At 43.6% G+C, this 19394-nt stretch overlaps 1 protein-coding gene across 3 annotated transcripts in view; it reads left to right on the forward strand.

Moving 5' to 3' along the window:
- BID (BH3 interacting domain death agonist) overlaps positions 1-19394 on the forward strand; it is a 44867-nt gene that overhangs the window by 23088 nt on the left and 2385 nt on the right. For all 3 annotated transcript variants that reach the window (XM_049882115.1, XM_049882117.1, XM_049882114.1), the window contains exons 2-5: positions 9132-9211; positions 13307-13529; positions 17053-17192; positions 18492-18704. In XM_049882115.1, coding sequence (XP_049738072.1) covers positions 9200-9211; positions 13307-13529; positions 17053-17192; positions 18492-18704 — 588 coding nt within the window. In that variant the 5' untranslated portion in view covers positions 9132-9199. The remainder of the gene's footprint in view (positions 1-9131; positions 9212-13306; positions 13530-17052; positions 17193-18491; positions 18705-19394) is intronic.

Raw genomic sequence — 19394 nt, forward strand, 5'->3', positions numbered from 1 at the left:
CTGTTGTGTTCCCTGTCAGGGCAGTCAGCTGGGCACCATCTAGTTCTTCTGGTCTCAGGATGATGTAGTCTCTGGTTCATGTGGCCCTTTCTGTCTCTTGGGCTCATAATCGCCTCGTGTCCTTGGTGTTATTCATTCTCCTTTGATCCAGGTGGTTTGAGACCAATTGATGCATCTTAGATGGCTGCTTGCTAGCGTTTAAGACCCCAGACGCCACTCTTCAAAGTGGGATGGAGAATGTTTTCTTAATAGATTTTATTGTGCCAGTTGACTTAGACGTCCCTTGAAACCATGGTCCCCAGACCCCTGCCCCCTGCTATGCTGGCCTTCGAAGCATTCAGTTTATTCAGGGAACTTCTTTGCTTTTGGTTTAGTCCAATTGTGCTGATCTCCCCTGTATTGTGTGCTGTCTTTCCCTTCACCTAAAGTAGTTCTGATCTACTATCTAGTTAGTGAATGACCCTCTCCCACTCTCCCTCCCTCCCCCCTCTCCTAACCACAAAAGAATGTTTTCTTCTCAGCTTAAACTATTTCTCAAGTTCTTTTAATAGTGGTCTTATGCAATATTTGTCCTTTTGCAAATAATTTCACTCAGCATAATGCCTTCCAGATTCCTCCATGTTATGAAATGTTTCACAGATTCCTCACTGTTCTTTATCAATGCGTAGTATTCCATTGCGTGAATATACAATAATTTATTTATCCATTCATCTGTTGATGGGCACCTTGGTTGCTTCCATCTTTTTGCTCTTGTAAACAGAGCTGCAGTAAACATGGGTGTGCATATATCTGTTCGTGTAAATGCTCTTATTTCTCTAGGATATATTCCAAGGAGTTGGATTTCTGGATCCTATGGGAGTTCTATTTCTAGTTTTTTAAGGAAACGCCAAATCGATTTCCAAAGTGGTTGTACCATTTTACATTCCCACCAGCAGCGTATAAGTGTTCCAGTCTCTCCACAGGCTCTCTAACATTTATTCTTTTGTGTTTTTTTGGATTAATGCCAGCCTTGTTGGAGTGAGATGAAATCTTATTGTAGTTTTGATCTGCATTTCTCTAATGGCTAATGATGGTGAACGTTTCCTCATATATCTGTTAGCTACCTGAATATCTTCTTTAGTGAAGTGTCTATTCATATCTTTTGCCCATTTTTTAATTGGGTTATTTGTCTTTTTGCAGTATCATGTAGATTTTAGAGATCAGATGCTGATCAGAAATGTCATAGCTAAAAACTTTTTCCCGGTCCGTAGGTAGTCTTTTTACTCTTTTGGTGAAGTCTTTGGATGAACATAGGTGCTTGATTTTTAGGAGCTCCCAGTTACCTAGTTTTTCTTCTACATTCTTTATAATGTTTTGTATACTGTTTATGCCAGGTAGTAGGGCTCCTAACATTGCCCCTATTTTTTCTTCCATGATATTTATTGTTTTAGATTTTATGTTTAGGTCTTTGATCCATTTTGAGTTAGTTTTTGTGCATGGATTGCAGTATGGGTCTTGTTTCATTTTTTTTTTTTTCAGATGGATATCCAGTTATGCCAGCACCATTCGTTAAAAAGACTGTCTTTTCCCCATTTAACTGTTTTGGGGCCTTTGTCAAATATTAACTGCTCATATGTGGATGGATTTATGTCTGGATTCTCAATTCTGTTCCATTGGTCCATGTATCTGTTGTTGTACCAGTACCAGGCTGTTTTGACTACTGTGGCAGTATAATAGTTTCTAAAATAAGGTAAAGTAAGGCCTCCCACTTTGTTCTTCTTTTTCAGTAATGCCTTATTTATCCGGGGCCTCTTTCCCTTCCATATGAAGTTGGTGATTTGTTTCTCCATCTCATTGAAGAATGTCTTTGGGATTTGGATCAGAATTGCATTAAATGTATAGATCGCTTTTTGTAGAATAGACATTTTTATAATGTTAAGTCTTCCTATCCACGAGCAAGGTATGTTCTTCCACTTACGTAAGTCTCTTTTGGTTTCTTGCAGAAGTGTACTGTAGTTTTCTTTGTATAAGTCTTTTACATCTCTGGTAAGATTTATTCCTAAGTATTTTATCTTCTTGGGGGCTACTGTAAATGGCATTGATTTGGTGATTTCCTCTTCGATGTTCTTTTTGTTGGTGTAGAGGAATCCAGCTGATTTTTGTATGTTTATCTTGTATCCCGATACTCTACTGAACTCTTCTATTCGTTTCAGTAGTTTTCTGGAGGATTCCTTAGGGTTTTCTGTGTATAAGATCATGTCATCTGCAAATAGAGATACTTTTACTTCTTCCTTGGCAATCTGGATGCCCTTTATTTCTTTATCTAGCCTAATTGCTCTGGCTAGGACCTCCAGCACAATGTTGAGTAAGAGTGGTGATAAAGGGCATCCTTGTCTGGTTCCCGATTTCAGTGGGAATGTTTTCAGGCTCTCTCCATTTAGGGTGATGTTGGCTGTTGGCTTTGTATAAATGCCCTTTATTGTGTTGAGGAATTTTCCTTCTACGCCTATTTTGCTGAGAGTTTTTATCATGAATGAGTGTTGAACTTTGTCAAATTCCTTTTCTGCATTAATTGATAAAATCATGTGATTCTTGTCTTTTGCTTTATTTATGTGGTGGATTACATTAATTGTTTTTCTAATGTTGAACCATCCCTGCATACCTGGTATGAATCCCACTTGGTCATGGTGAATTATTTTTTTGATATGTTGTTGAATTCTATTGGCTAGAATTTTGTTGAGGATTTTTGCATCTACATTCATGAGGGATATAGTTCTATAATTTTCTTGTGGTGTCTTTACCTGGTTTTGGTATCAGGGATATGGTGGCTTCACAGAATGAGTTTGGTAGTATTCTGTCCTTTTCTATGCTCTGAAATACCTTTAGTAGTAGTGGTGTTAACTCTTCTCTGAAAGTTTGGTAGAACTCTGGAGTGAAGCTGTCCGGACCAGGGCTTTTTTTTTTTGTTGGGAGTTTTTCGATTACCTTTTCCATCTCTTCTTTTGTTATGGGTCTATTTAGCTGTTCTACCTCTGTGTTAGTTTAATTAGGTAATGTGTTTCTAGGAATTCATCCATTTCTTCTAGGTTTTCAAATTCGTTTGAGTATAATTTTTCGTAGTAATCTGATATGATTCTTTTAATTTCAGTTGGGTCTGTTGTAATATCGCCCATCTCATTTCTTTTTCGGGTTATTTGCTTCCTCTCCTGTTTTTCTTTTGTCAGTTTGGCCAGTGGTTTATCAATTTTGTTGATTTTTTCAAAAAAACCCAGCTTTTGGTCTTGTTAATTCTTTCAATGTTTTTTCTGTTTTCTATTTCATTTAGTTCAGCTCTAATTTGTATTATTTGTTTTCTTCCGGTGCCTGTGGGTCTCTTTTGTTGCTCTCTTTCTATTGTTCAAGTTGTAGGGATATTTCTTTGATTTTGGCCCTTTCTTCTTTTTGGATGTGTGCATTTATTGATATAAATTGGCCTCTGAGCACCGCTTTTGCTGTGTCCCGAAGGTTCTGATAGGAAGTGTTTTCATTCTCATTGGATTCTCTGAATTTCTTTATTCCATCCTTAATGTATTCTATAATCCAGTCTTTTTTGAGCAGGGTATTGTTCAGTTTCCAAGTGTTTGATTTCTCTTCCCTGCTTTTCTTGTTATCGATTTCCACTTTTATGGCCTAATGGTCAGAGAAGATGCTTTGTAATATTTCAATGTTTTGGATTCTGCTAAGGCTTGCTTTATGACCTAATATGTGGTCTATTCTAGAGAATGTTCCATGTGCACTAGAAAAGAAAGTATAGTTGGTTGCTGTTGGGTGGAGTGTTCTGTATATGTCTAGGAGGTCAAGTTGGTTGATTGTGGCATTTAGATCTTCCGTGTCTTTATTGAACTTCTTTCTGGATGTCCTGTCCTTTACCGAAAGTGGTGTGTTGAAGTCTCCTACTATTATTGTGGAGCTGTCTATCTCACTTTTCAATGCTGATAGAGTTTGTTTTATGTATCTTGCAGCCCTGTCATTGGGTGCATAAATATTTAATATGGTTATATCTTCTTGGTGTATTGTCCCTTTAATCACTATATAGTGTCCTTTCTTATCTTTTCTGATGGATTTAACTTTAAAGTCTATTTTGTCAGAAATTAATATTGCCAGTCCTGCTCTTTTTTGATTGTTGTTTGCTTGATATATTTTTTTCCATCCTTTGAGTTTTAGTTTGTTTGTGTCTCTAAGTCTAAGGTGTGTCTCTTATAGGCAGCATATAGACGGATCTTGTTTTTTAATCCATTCTGCCACTCTCTGTCTCTTTATTGGTGCATGTAGTCCATTTACATTCAGGGTAATTAAGGATAGGTATGAGTTTAGTGCTATCATTTTGATGCCTTTTTGTGTGTGTTGACAGTTTCTTTTTCCCACTTGATTTTATGTGTTGAGTAAATTTTTTTATATATTGTCCTTTTCTCATATTGTTGTTGTTAATTTTGTTTCTGCTGAGTCTGTATTTTTCCCTTGTATTTTATTTTGATGAGTAGGCTATTTTGTCTCCTTTGTGGTTACCTTATTATTTACCCCTATTTTTCTAAATTTAAGCCTAACTTTTATTTCTTTGTATCGCCATATCGTCCTCTCCATATGGAAGGTGTATGATTACATTTCTTAGTCCCTCTTTATTATTTTAATGTTGTCTTCTTTATATAGTAATATCGTTGTTACCCTGTTTTGGGCTTTTTTTTTTTTTTTTTTTTATAATCTTGCTTTGTTTTTTTGACTTCTGATTGCTCTGCCCAGTGTTCTAGTCTTGGGTTGATACCTGATACTATTGATTTTCTAACCAAAGAACTCCCTTTAGTATTTCTTGTAGTTTTGGTTTGGTTTTTACAAATCCCCTCAACTTGTTTATCTGGAAATGTCCTAATTTCACCTTCATGTTTAAGAGACAGTTTTGCTGGATATATGATTCTTGGCAGGCAATATTTTTCCTTCAATTTTTTAAATATGTCATCCCATTGCCGGCATGGTTTCTGCCGAGTAGTCCGAGCTTATTCTTATTGGCTCTCCTTTGTAGGTGACTTTTCATTTATCCCTCGCTGCTCTTATAATTCTCTCTTTATCTTTGGTTTTGGCAAGTTTGATTATGTCTTGGTGACTTTCTTTTCAGATTTACCTCATGTGGAGTTCGATGAGCTTCTTGGATAGATACGTTCTCATCTTTCACAATATCAGGGAAGTTTTCTGCCAACAAACCTTCAACAATTTTTTCTGTTATCCCTCCCTGTTCTGGTACTCCAATCAGTCATAGGTTATTTCTCTTGATAGAGTTCCACATGATTCGTAAGGTTTCTTCATTTTTTTAAATTCTTTTATCTGATTTTTCTTCAAATGTATTAATGCCAAGTGATTTATCTTCGAGTTCAGAAATTCTAGCCTCTACTTGCTCAATTCTGCTCCTCTGACTTTCTATTGAGTTGTCCAATTCTGTAATTTTATTGTTAATCTTCTGAATTTCTGATTGCTGCCTGTCTATGGATTTTTCCAGCTTATTAAACTTTTCATTATGTTCCTGAATAATCTTTAATTTCTTCAGTTGCTTTATCTGTGTGTTCCTTGGCTTGTTCTGCATATTGCCTCATTTCCTTCCTTATGTCTTGAAGGGTTCTGTGTATTAAACTTTTGTATTCTGCATCTCGTAATTCCAGGAAGGCACTTTCATCTAGAAGATCCCTGGGTTCTTTGTTCTGACAGCCTGTTGAGGTGATCATGCTGTGTTTCTTTATGTGACTTGATATTGACTGTTGTCTCTGAGCCATCTATTAGTTATTGTATTAGTTTATGCTTGCTTACTGTGTCATAGCTGCTTGCTTTGTTTTGTTTTGGTATACCCTTATGGGTTGCTTGAGTGAGCTAGCTTGATTATTTTTGCTTTTGGAGCTCTGGTGTCCTGTCCCCAGCTGGCTAGAGCTGTTATCAGGTATATCAGTCTAGGAGTCCATTCAGTTTTCTTGTATGAGTTCAGCTTAGGTTTCCGGGTAGCTGATCATCAAGTGTGTGGTACAGGCTCTGTCCTACAGTGTTAGCGGGGCAGGGGTGATTGGCGTATATACCAGTATCTGATTGTAGCAGGGGATCATGCTCTGAACAAGAAAATGCGTCTCTGTTCCCTAGAGCATGCTGGTGGGTGGGTTCTGCAGAGGGACTATGGGCACCCAAAGTTTTTGGTTGTAAGGACTAGGAGGTACCAGGTATCTTTGGACCCCTGTTGTGGGTGGCTGAGTGACCTGAGTGGAGCTTCCAGTCCTTCGGTCCCTGATGTGATCTCCTAAGTAATTTTTTGAAGTTGCTTCTCTGCAGGAACATGGTGGTGGAGGGGAGGGGCACTGGACTAAGAGTCAGGAGGCCAGGGTTCTGGTCCAACAGTGCTGTTACCTTGGTAGCAACTCTGGGAAAATGGTTTGGCTGCTGTGGGCCTATTTCCTGAGGGCGGGCTTTGTTTTGTTCTTTGTCCTGATCCTGGCTCTGGCTCTGGCTCTTACCTCTTGCCCTGTGAAGGGCCTACTGGTGGCCTGTGAGCCAATCCTTGGGGCATTCTTCTCTGTCCACGCACACCCTGAGTCATTTGTTGTTGGTCACTTTTCCTCCCTAGCACAGCCGCAAACCCAGCCTGTAGGGTGTGCACTTCCAGACTCCCCAGTGGGAGGTTTGGAATGCAGCCTCTAGCTGTGTAGGTTCCCCAAGGCCAGTGTGAGCACCTAAGAGAGAGACAGGGGCAGTGCCAAGAGTGGGAACACGTGTTCCAAGCTCCGTAAGTACAGGGCTGCCTGGCGGGCTGGAAGCAGAATGTGTGCCCTCACCTGCCCCTTCACTGTAGGTGGGGACTTTGCTTACCCTTTCTTCCTGGAAACAAGTTGGTTGTCTGTTCTTCTGTTTGTTTTTAATTTCCTTTATATTTACGAACCAGATGAAATTGCCAATATTTGAGATTTTGCTGTACAAGACAAGTTTCATTTGGTTCATCCTAATACTGTGGGAGCACACACACACACATACACATACACACAGGCAAATACATTTTAAAATAAAACCATTCTATTTAGACTGTTCTGCAGGAATTTTTGTTCAGTCTGATTTGGTTGTCCTTCTATACTGGTACACACATAGATCTCTCACTCTTTTTAATGGTTATACATATCCCATTGTATAGGCCTCAGAGCTTTTTTTTTAATCCAACCACCAGTTTTTTCTGGTTAGTTGCTTGTGGCGGGTTATTTAGTTGGTGTATTTGTCATATAGCAGCTTTAATCTTTTAGGTAATTGTTAAGTGTATCAATCTTTTTCTTTCTTTATAAACATTTTGTAAAAAGCTATTTATATTTGGGACAGCAGTGGAATTCTTGCCTTCCATGTGGGAGACCCCGTTCAATTCCCAGCTGTGTGTCTCAAGCTCAGCCACCATCCAGCTGTCAGTGGAGGCTTGCATGTGACTATGATGCTGAATGTGTTTTATCAGAGCTTCCAGACTGACAGACTAGGAAGAAAGGCCTGGAGAGCTACTTCTGAAAACCAGCCAGTGAAAACCCTATGGATCACAACGGCCTGAGCTATAAGCGATCATGGGGATGATGCAGGACCGGGCAGGGTTTTGTTGTGTTGTGTGTGGGGTCGCCATGAATCAGGGACTGACTCAACAGCAGCTAACAATGATAACGTCTATATGTGAATGACTGCCCTGTCAGTTCCAGCAGCTCTTATCTAACCAGTGAAGCCAAGTGACTTGGCAGTGAGAACTGACGTGCCCCTTCCTGGCTGTCACTTATCACTCTGTGACCTCAGCATATTATTCTCCGGTCCTTATTTTCTCATCCATTAAGTTAGGATTAGGTAATACCCTGCTTACTTCTCAGGATAGCTGTGTGGAACAAATGAGATAGTGATGTGCTCTGAGAATGGTTGCATGTTAAAGGAATGGGTTGGTAAGAGCCTTCAGTATGGATTGCACCTCACCATAAAGAAAACAAAAATCCTCACAACTGGACCGATAAGCAACATCCTGAAGGGGAGAAAATATTGACATTGTCAAGGATTTTATTTTACTTGGATCCAAAATCAATGCCCATGAAAGCAGCAGTCAAGAAATCAAAAGATGCCTTGCTCTGGGCAAATCTGCTTCAAAAGACCACTTCGAAGTGTTAAAAAGGAAAGATGTTACTTTGAAGACTAAGGTGCGCCTGATCCAAGCCATAGTGTTTTCATTCGCCTCATATGCACTCGAAGGTTGGACGATGAATAAGGAAGACCAAAGAAGAACTGATGGCTTTGAATTATGGTGCTGGTGAAGAATATTGAATATACCATGGGCTGCCAGAAGAATGAACAAATCTGTCTTAGAAGAAGTACAGCCAGAATGCTTAGAAGCCAGGATGGTGAGGCTTCATCTCATGTACTTTAGACCTGTTATCAGGAGGGACCAGTTCCTGGAGAAGGACGCCATGCTTGGTAAAGTAGAGGGTCAGTGAAAAAGAAGAAGACCCTCAACAAGGTGGATTGACACAGTGGCTGCAACAATGGGCTCAAGCATAACAACGATTGTGAGGATGGTGCAGGACTGGGCAGTGTTTCGTTCTGTTGTACAGGGGGTTGCTATGAGTTGGAATCAACTCAATGGCACCTAACAACAACAAAGAATAGTTGTGACAGTGGTTGTATTAGTAGTCATGGTAAATAATAAACAGGTTCCCTGAAAACATCTAGGTACATTTTATTAGCCAAGTTTATTATTGTAGGAAACTTACTAATGTATTTGTTTGAAAATACTTCCTAAATCATACTGCCCCTATTTGTCTGATCAGTGAGGTCTTACTGAGCTTGGAGTAAAAGAGTTGAATTCTGAGGGGAAGGGCTGGCTCTGGGGACTCTATGATGCCTTGGAAAGGCTCTGGAATGAGGGAAATCCAAAGCTTATCCCCTGGGTGTCTGTACATGGTCTGTGCTGAGAAGAAACCCCCAGGTAAGTGCTGGTTTCGGTGAGTAACAGAGATCAGCTGGGTTGGTTCAAGCTCCTTGCAGCCCAAACCCAGAACCGCTTCTGTGAGTGGTTCCTGATAGGGGTTGTCTCTGAAAGGGGAACAACTGCCCACTCCTTTTGTGTATGTATGTCTGTCCTCTTTCAGGCCGCTGACCTGACCGGGGTCACCTGTGAGCCAGAAGTGACTTGGAACTTCCCAACAGTGACAGTACCATGGCGCTTACGGTCAGACTCTAAAATTGTTTTGAAGGAACGCTTTGAGATGGGGAGGGAAGGTGGCTGGGGCCAGCTGTTCTTCGTTTGTGTGTCTGTCCGTGTTCCACAGCTCTGCGAAGAGGAGCCTCAGATTCACAGCTTTCCTGGGCACCGTAAAAGAAACACCCTTCCTCATTTTCCCTTGCCTCCGTCTTCCCTTTCTTTCCCTGCTTTTCCTACTGCTCTCCATCCCTTCCTCTCTCCTACACAGAGTACCTGGTCACTAACTGAGAGGGTGGGGGCTTTCTGATTTAAGAGCATTTAGAAGCCACTGTTCTTGGGTTGGAAATGTTACCCAGAGGTCATATAAGCCATTCCCCTGCCTCTGATAGGATGGTACCTATACTTTTCCTCCTCAACACCTTGGAATGGCCTTGAAGAGAAAATCATAGCATCTAATCATAAGCTTTTGGTTACTCTCCTTTGGTAAGTTCCACAGGCTCTTGAAACCACCCAGCACCAGGGCGTTTGCTATACATTAACCTGCTGCTCTTCGCACCAGGCACTATGGGCACAGCTACAGCAGTCCAGTGAACAGGCAGCAGTACCTGGTGCCCAGAAGGTTCTCAGCGGGTACTTGCTGACTACCCTTTTCAAAGGACGATAACCTGGTGGTTGGCCTGCTTGTAGCTGGAGGGCCTAAGACATAGTAGACAGAGAGAATAGGTGTCAGCTGCATGAACAAAAGGGATTTTGGAGGGTTCTCCCTTGTCCTGATAAAGGCGTTTTATCGGTATCCAAAATACTCTTCCATTTAGTGCTATTTACACCTGCCCGTGGAAACACTGGTGGCATAATGGTTAAGAGCTACAGCTGCTAACCAAAAGGTTGGCAGTTTGAATCCACCAGGTGCTCCTTGGAAACTCTGTAGAGCAGCTCTGCTCTCTCCTGGAGGGTCGCTATGTGTCGGAATTGACTCGACGGCAGTGAGTTTGTTTTTTTTATTTATTATGTCTTCCACCCTGACACTGTTGTATCCTCTTCCCTCTTCTTGAGATGTCTGTGACTTAAAAGACAGCCACTTTAGACCCCAGAAGCACTTTAACTTGTAGGAAGTACTTTCTCCCACATTGTCCCATTTGTCCGTGCTCCTGCTGACCCGTCAGTGTAGGCAGGTGGAGATCATTACTCCCCAGGTTTTTCTTTTTATTTCCTTAAAAGTGAAAAAACGGAGACTCAGGAGTTAGGTGGCTTGCCCAGAGTCCCGCAAGTTGGGGTTCACAGTGAAAGCATTGATCAGTGTTATATTTAGAGGGGTTTGATTTTTTTTTTTTTTTACACCAGAACTTCATCCTGCTGTAGATTTTTCTCACTTTCTCCTTTGAGTTCTTGATACTTGGAAAAAGAACATTGTGAGGTTGGTTTTGTTTGCTGCTGTTTTTATCAAGTTTGGGCACCAGGATTATTTTATGAGATACACTGCGTGGCTTTCTGCCTTTTTCTCTGCACTGGCACTGATTTCATAGCATGAGGATTATTTTTGCCTTTTCAGATCATTTTGTTATACGTCCAGCAGTGTTTCCTAAGTCTTGATCATTTTTCTTTGTTATGATTTAAAAAGGATGGACACCTAGCTAATCTTACATCTTCTGAGACACATCCCATTTCACCTTATCACTAGAAGATCAAAAAAAGGTCATCGTTCATACTTGGCATGTTATAAGCTCTATTTGTTCTCGGAAGTAAATGTGATCAGTCTTTAAGCCCCCTTCCATTTGCGTGGGCAGTCCAGCTGTTCTTGACGCGCCCATCCAGACCGGGTCTGTCCACCTGCCGGTACTAACCATTTCAGACCACTCATGGCTTCTGAACCCATCATTCTCTAACATGAAAACCTTTCCTTTCCCTCCCCGCCAACTGTATTTTTTCTCCTTTGTAGAAAGACAAATATTGCTGAACTTATATTTGATAGCCTGATCTGGCATAATTGATAACTTCTGCTCTGCATTTAATCTTTAGACAGCTGTTTACCAACCCCTAACCCTGGTGGCACCAATGGTTGCGTGCTCGGCTGCTAACCAAAAGTTTGGCAGTTTGAACCCACCTGGAGAACGTGGCAGTCTGCTCCTGTAGAGATTAAAACCCACAGCCGTCGAGTTGATTCCGACTCATAGTGACCCTACAGGACAGAGTAGAACTGCCCGATAGAGTTTCCAAGGAGCACCTGGTGGATTTGAGCTGCTGACCTCTTGGTTAGCAGCCATAGCACTTAACCACTATGCCACCAGGGTTTCCCCCATAAAGATCACAGCTTAGAAAATCCTATGGGGCAGTGCTGTGACATGGGGTAGCTCCTGACACTCCAAGGCACCTAACAACAACAAGAAGATCAAAATGAAGTCCACAGGCAAAGATTGTCTGTGTTCATTTCCTAGAGTTGCTGTAACAAAATCCCACGAATGGGTGCCTTAAAACAACAAATTTATTCTTTCACATTCTGAGGCCAGAAGTCTGAAATAAAGGTGTTGTCAGGGTTAGTTCCTTCTGGGAGCTCTGAAGGAGGATGTTTTGTGAGTCTTATAGATTCCTTAGTTTGTAGCTGCGTCACTCTCATCTCTGCCCTGGTCTTCATGTGGTGCTGTGTGTGTGTCTGTGTGTAAATCCCTTCTTTCTCTTATGCCAGCCATTGGATTTAGGACCCATCCTAATGCAGTATGGCCTTGTCTTAACTGAATTCCATCTGCAAAGACCCTATTTCCAAATATGGTCACAGTTACAGGAACCAGGGGTTAAGACTTCCAGATATCTTTTTGGGGAACACAACACTGCCCCAGTCCTCCTCTAATTTCTCCTGCCCAGGACGTCTTCTTGAGGCGGAAGTGAAGCCTGTTTGTGGGTTTCTAAGCTGTTTAGTACCTCATGGCCTCACTGTATAGGAATTGTAAGGATTTGATAGAGCAGGGCTTTTACATAAAACTTCTCTTTTTAGAAGAAATTTTGGAGGTATGAAGATTAAATAGCAGTATGTAGCGCCTTATTTTAAGCATTTTATTTTAAACAATTTGCCTGTCTAACAGTTGTCCTCTAGTTTTCCAACTTTTCTCATGAAAAATATTAAGGATTTGGAGGATAGAAGCAATTTTTACCTGGATCTTCTCTTACTGACCTTCTCTGAAAGCCCAGGCTGTCTGCTTTGCATTTATATGGGCAGATCTCAGTACCCCTAGCCTTCCGGGTCATTTCATGCCAGGTCTCTGGTTGCTCTGGGCACACCTGGGCGCACCTGACTGCATGCTACAAGTGCTCACCTTTGTTTGCCGAGAATACCGCCCCAAATTCAGTCAAGGCACAGAAATGTCCCTGTTGACTCCCAAAGCACAGAGGCTGAACTGAGCTGCTACCGCAAGTGCTGCTCATGGGAATGGGGAGCTGAAGGGCCTGAGTAATCACCAGCTCTTCAGGTTAGACCAGGAGTCACCCTCATGGCTCTCTGTGGCGGGGGGGGAGGGGTGTTGGTAAAAAAGCATACACACCTGAAGTCAACCAAACCTGCCTGAAGGCAGGTGTTTTATATTCCACCTGGGGTTAACACTACCCAGTAGTTACTGAAAACCTGTTTCCACAGTGCCATCCTGGCCCTACAAAGGGGATTATGGAAGCAAAGAGAGCTTCTAGATGCGTAGCCACTAAAGGTGGGCCTGAGTTGGTAACAAGTACATGAGACTTGGCAAAAGGAATGTGAATACATGGACGGGCATCTAAATGATGATACTTGCTTAACTCCCTAACACAGCCTGTGGACCGTCCTGCCCTGATGAAGTGCACTCCAACCAGATGTTCTCAGGAGGCCACGCAAATGAATAGATAAGCCACCACCTGCAGCTTTCTCTTTGGAATCTGCAGGTGGCTTTGCTTAACAAAAAAAAAACAGGTGCTGTAAACCTGGCCCCTGCCCACGGAGATGAAACCTCTTGCAGAGCTCTCCTACGCATAGAGCTATTCAGAACCTGTGGGCCAGTGAGGCTGTTTCAGGCCAGGCTGTACCCTGGAGCCCTTCAGGCAGCCAGAAGGGCTTCTGGCCCTGGACCGGGTTCCCACAGGTCACCATCTCTCCTTTCTTCTTAGGTCAGCAATGGTTCAGGCCTCCAGAACGAGCGCATCACAAACCTGCTGGTGTTCAGCTTTCTCAAAAACTGCCCCAGCTGTCATTTCCACGAAGAGCTGGCGGAGTTGAGCTACGAGCTTCCCCTGCCAGCTCACCTGCGGGAGGAGTATGATGAACTGCAGACAGACGGCAACCGGAACAGCCACGTCCACTTACAAAGTTTTCAGGGAAGACTTGAGCAAGGTCGGCATCAGGCCCAGCCTGCTTTGCCCCGTATCTGGGCTTTGTTGTCACCAGTAACATTTAGGGAACCTAAAGGGCTGGCAGGGACCTTTGGGCTCAGGTTTTCAGTCTACCATATTTGGTCTGTACTTGGCTACCTCTGGTGGTGTTACACTCATCTACCATTTTTGGATGACTGTTAGAAATTTTTTTTCCTTCTGATGTGCCGAAATCTCCCTCCATGGTTCCGATTCTGCTGTCTGGGCCAGTACTTAATAATAACAGGTGATTCTGATATAGCCAAAGCTTGGGAACCACTGATCTAGATTATGTAACTCCAGGGCTCTTAAGCATGGGTTATATAATTGGAAGAATGAGTGGGCTTTAAAAACTACTGATACCTGGGTCCTCCCCCAAGAGATTCTGATTTGGTCTGCTGAAAGCCCCACAGGTGATTCTGCTAACACAGTCCCAGACTGCCTTGACCAGGCCTGGCTGAATCTCAATCAATTAAAATCCACTTGGCTTCTTTATAACAATGCTTCTGTATAGTGCCTTACACTTTTATTTTCATATATATTTATGAAATATGTATCTATATTTACTTTAATAAACTTTTTATTATCTATAAGATAATTAAAGAGCCCTGGTGGAGCAGCTGTTAAGCACTCAGCTGCTAATTGAAAGGGCAGCCATTGGAACCCAGCCGCTCAATGGGAGAAAGATGTGGCAGTCTGCTCCCGTAAAGATTTGCAGCCTTGGAAACCCTATGGGGCAGTTCTACTCTGTCTTATGGGGCTGCTACGAGTCGGAATTGACACCGGTTTATTTTTTTTAATATGATGACTAGGCTAGGCCAGTGAAGTATTGTGAACCACTTTTCCAGATGAGGAAACTGAGGCCCAAAGAAAAAGGTAAATAACTAGCCCCCAAACAAATAGCTAATAGATACGGCAGAGCCGGGACCTAGAGCCGCAGGCCTCTTGCCTTGAGCTTGGGCTCGGTTTCTTTACCCTTCCCTTGGACCTGCTGCCAGCCTCTGCCTTCATTCTCCTTTGCCACCAGTGCTGCTGCCACTGACACAGACTGTGGGGCTGAAGGCAGGGGAGCGTGTGGAGGTCTGATGACTCTCAGATCTGGCTCTCGGAGAGTGGTTCTCAATAGCATGCATGTTGGAATTATGTGAGAAAGTTTTTCAAAATGCCCAGGTCCTGGGCCGTACTCCAGTAGGATGGGGGACTCCGCAGGTGTTCTGATGCACACCCAGTTTAGAATCAACCACTGCCCTAAAAGTCTAATGTGACTCTGAGGGTCTCAGCGGATCCCAGGCCCTCTAAACTAGCAGGCAGAACATGGTCTGTGCCCTGAACTCTCCTGGCATAAAGGTTGCACTGCCCTCTGGTGGCCTTGGAGAAGATGCAGCTGATCCAGGCTTTTGGCCTCCGCCCTGCCTGGAATGGGGTGGGCGGGGATGGGACAGAAGTTCCTCCCCGGCCAGGGCATGCCAAAGACTTTCTCTCTCTCAGAATCCAGCCAGCACGTCTTCTGGGCAGCTCCACACTGGAGTAAGAGCATCTGGCACCATGCAGCTTCCTTTTGGAAAGGTTTAGGAAGGGGTGGCGGAGGGATCGGGGTGAGGGAATGGCTTTGCTACCAGACGCTGTGCAGGGGTAACTGCAACCAGAGGCTGTCCCCTGTGCTGTTCTCTTGCTCTTCTCTGCACTGGCCCCTGCCCATAGACTGCAAAGCCTGGCTTGACCCAAATGGCATTTGCAAAAGTGATTATGGGTTGTTCACTTAACTCAGGGGCAGATTAACCAGTAAGCAAGGTGTGCACAGGCTTGTTTAATTACCAATCTGTAGTGCACAACTTCACGTGGGTTTCACCAAGTCTTTGATGAGTGAGTTTGGTTAGAACATTTGAAGGGAACAGTGGGAGGTAAGGTCAAAGGCAAGTCGAGGTTAGGTCATGACTTCCCACTGAAGCAAAAGTGAGTATATGAAAGGTTTTGAGCAGAGAAGTGATGTAATATCCATACTTGTCCAAGTCTCATGGTCAGAACTAGAGGGAAGCCACTGAAACACCTGGGGCACAACATTTGAGACCTCACTCCCAGGGGGCACTCAATCCTCCTAATGGCCTCCTTAAAGCTTGCACCCAAAGTGCCTTGCTTGCCCTGCTCCAGTCCCGGCCCTGAGGAGTATATGGTGGAGAGTGGAGAATGGTCCTGGAGGGCAGTGGAGCAAGGAGTGGGGTTAGGGGATGGTTGTAATTAGCCAGATGAGAGGCGATGGCAGACCCATGCTGAAGTGGTGGCAGCGGCAATGGGTAGGAGAGATAAGTATGTCTGCCCTGTAAGACAGGACCCGACAGTTGGGTGCAGAGGCAGTAACAAAGATGAGGTAAGTATGAGGTTTCTGTGCTGGGTCAGTAAGAAGCCAGAGGGGAGCTGCAAGCACAGAAAATATATAAGATTTAATGGGAGAAATAACATAGCTGGTATTTATTGAATAATTTCTAGGAGCTAGGTACTGGGCCCATCGGTTTACTCATTTATTTATTGAGCACCTGCTGTGTGCCATGCACTGTTTCAGATGCTGGATATTTGGCAGTGAACAAAACAGATGAAAAAATTGTGGCCCTTATGAGACTTACGTTATGACAAATAGCGTAAGGTAAAATATAAAGTAGTAAGTGCCAAAGAAGACAGAGGGCAGTAGGGGGGACAAGGAATAGGGGTTATTAAATTGGCCTGAATAGTGGTCAGAAAAGGCCTCCCTGAGACTGGCTGAGCCCGATGTGAAGGAAGTGAGAGAATGAGCCCTGCTCCCTGGGGATGAAGGCATTTAGGCAGAAGGAACAGCAGGTGGGGAGGCCAGTATAGCTGAGAAGAAGGGTTAAGGGGGCAAGTAGGAAGAGTTCCAGTTAGAGAAGTAGGGGAAGATTATATAGAGCCTTTTAGTCATAGGGAAGACTTGGGGTTTTACTGAGTTAGATGGGGTTGGAAGAGGAGTGGTCTCCACAACCACCGTGCGAGGAAGGTAGGAGACGAAAAGTTCAAGGTCTTGTGGCTAGGAAACGGTGCGGGTGGGACTCAGACACGGTCAGACTGCAGAGCCTGTCCTCACAGTGTCTAAGGCTGACGTCTGCTAGCTGTTGGGGTATAGAACTGGCAGCCATAAAGGCTGCTGCCAGGTTTATGCTTCAGATGCCCAGTTATGAATGCCCCCAGCATCACTGAACCTTCCTGAGAGCAGATGTTGACTCTGTATTCAGGGAGAGACCCGTTTCTCAAGCCAGTATTCTGCTCACTCAGGCCGGTCTCTGGGCCCGATCCCGTGGCCCGAGCCACTGCTCCCATGTCCTCACCCTGTGGCCCTCGTGGAGCAGAGCCCACCATGGTGTGCTACGGAAGCAGGAACGGGGTCTGTTCCAGAGCTGAAGTCTTTCCTTTTGGGGGGTGGGGAGGAGTAGGGTAAGTGTGTTGAACAGGGCCATTGTCTGAATCTGCTTTGTCTCTCCTGCCCCTGCCTGAACATTCAGATTCTGGAAGTCAAGAGGAAGTCATCCAGAGCATCGCTGAGCGTCTTGCCCAAATAGGAGACGAGATGGAAAGCCAGGTCCACCCAAGTCTGGTGCAAAACCTGGCAAGGCAGTTTATGGACAGGAACCTGTCAGAAGAAGTAAGTAATCAGACTTACTGGTGCCTTTTCTGGGTCAGTGGGGAAGTGTGAGGATTTTCTCACTTGTAAGTTGAACCAACAAGATCTGTCCTTTGTTACCTATTAGGTAGGTAGACCAGTGACCAGTGAGGTGACCCAGTTCACCACTGTCAGGTCTGGGGCTTAATGGTCTTTGACAAAAGAATTGGAAATGGAGTCAGAAGGGATTTTCAGAAGATTGCTGGTTGACATTTAACAACTCTGAACCTTAAGTCAGAGCCAAGAATTTTTAGGGATAAAAGGCCTCCAAAAAGATTGTTAGCAAAATGTACATGGCTCTCCCAGAAATAACTTATGTTTCTTCAGTTCTAGGCAGGTGTGTAAAAATGCCAATAGAACTTACCCAGGTACGACAAGAAAAGCCAGCTACTTTTGGCTTTGTGGTCATAGCCAGTCAATATACAAATAATTACTGAGCTTCTACATTTGCTGGGCACCTTGAGGGATTCAAGATTAAGTCCAAGGCACTCTGTCCTCCCTGAAGAAACTTAATGGGAGAAATAAATGAATGATACCCTGATGCTGTCAAAAAAACTGCCTGTAGCTACAGGAGCTCAGAGGACAGAAAGGTTTTCTTTTGACTTCTACCTGCTGCAAATGCAGACACCTCTACATCTATAAATTTATTCATCTTTCAGGGGTCAGTCAGGTCAAGCCTTCTGTCCTCCAAGAAGTCATCTCCACTCTAGTGATGTCTCTTGGTCTGATGTCCTACAGCAGCTGTCACAGTATAAGCATCTCTCCTGCTCTGCCTTGCGACCACTCCCACAATCTGTTCACTTATGTTACTTAATTTCGTATGTGAGTCAGTGAACTTGAGGCCTTTTTAAGTCTAATGGTCTATGGTCTGCCTCTCCTGTGTAGGTTGTAACGTAACTTGTAGCTCCTTCGTCCCATTCCCGTAGCTAGATCTGCACCAGTAAGATGGGCCTAAGACACAGGGTCAGGGACTGACTTGGCTTTTTGTATTGCATCATTGTCTATAGTGAGCACGCTGTGCTCAGTCAGCACGTATTTGGTTAACGAACATCCCATTCTAGGGAGTGAGCTCAGACTTCTCTTTCCACTGCCTCTCAGAACTAAATTATTTCCCCGTCTCTCTGCTCGTCCTCCTTAGCGTTTTGATAAATACTTCCTACCGAAATGAAAGCATATCTTCATACTCATGGTTGAGGGGCTGTCTGGGACAGTTTTTCCTTTAAGAGGAAAGGATTTCAGTAAACTGTTCTGTGTGGCGCTTCTCTTTTTCCTCTTGTCCAGGACAGAAGGAAGCACCTGGCAACTGCCGTGGACCGGGTGATGCAGACCTGTCTCCTGGACATGGAGTTGGAAAAGAAAAAGCTCATGTTGACCATGCTGTTGGCCAAAAAAGTAGCTGATCACATGCCTTCCTTGCTCCGTGATGTCTTTTGCACAACTGTGAATTTTATTAACCAGAACCTACTCACCTATGTGAGGAACTTAGCCAGAAATGTAAGAACCAGTGATATCAGCTCCTTGGCCTTTCTAAGTCCTCTTGGTTCACTGCCTGCTCCCCACCAGTTTCCCTCTCCAGTCTGGTGACCAGTAGCACCCTCTGCTTTGGGCTACCTGCAGCCCTTCTATGCTTGCTTCTTGTGACCAAACTGCTGCTTCCTGCTCAGAAAGGAAGGCTTGGGTTTGCTCTCCTGAGCAATAAAGTTATATAGTATAAGGTACTAACGGACACCTAGTATCATTTGAGCTTTAGCAGCTTTATGTTTAAGACATACTACTGTCCGGGGCTGGTGCAGCTTACTCTATACTGCTGGTAGAATCATAACCGCATGGTGTGGACATGGAGAACACAAGCTTCCTCAGTCTGGTCTCGTGACTTTCTCACAAAAATAAGTGTAATTTAAATTTTTAAAAACATGCTTACCAAGGATGATGGGGAGAGACCAAAAAGAATAGGAAAAAAAAAAGGGGGGGGGTTCTTTTCCTCAGAACATGTCTGTCCCATAACCAGCATATTAAAAGTTACAGTTCTGAAAAATCTATGAGGACCACATGGTGAGCGATTAAAGCAAAGATGTAAAGGAAAGGGGGCAGGGAAACTAGGTTACTGGAAATGGAACAACTGGAATGGAAAAATGAGAATGTTGACACATTGTGAAGCATGTAACCAAAGTCACCGAACAATTC

The sequence above is a fragment of the Elephas maximus genome, chromosome 4, assembly GCF_024166365.1.
Source record: "Elephas maximus indicus isolate mEleMax1 chromosome 4, mEleMax1 primary haplotype, whole genome shotgun sequence".
Taxonomy (NCBI): domain Eukaryota; kingdom Metazoa; phylum Chordata; class Mammalia; order Proboscidea; family Elephantidae; genus Elephas; species Elephas maximus.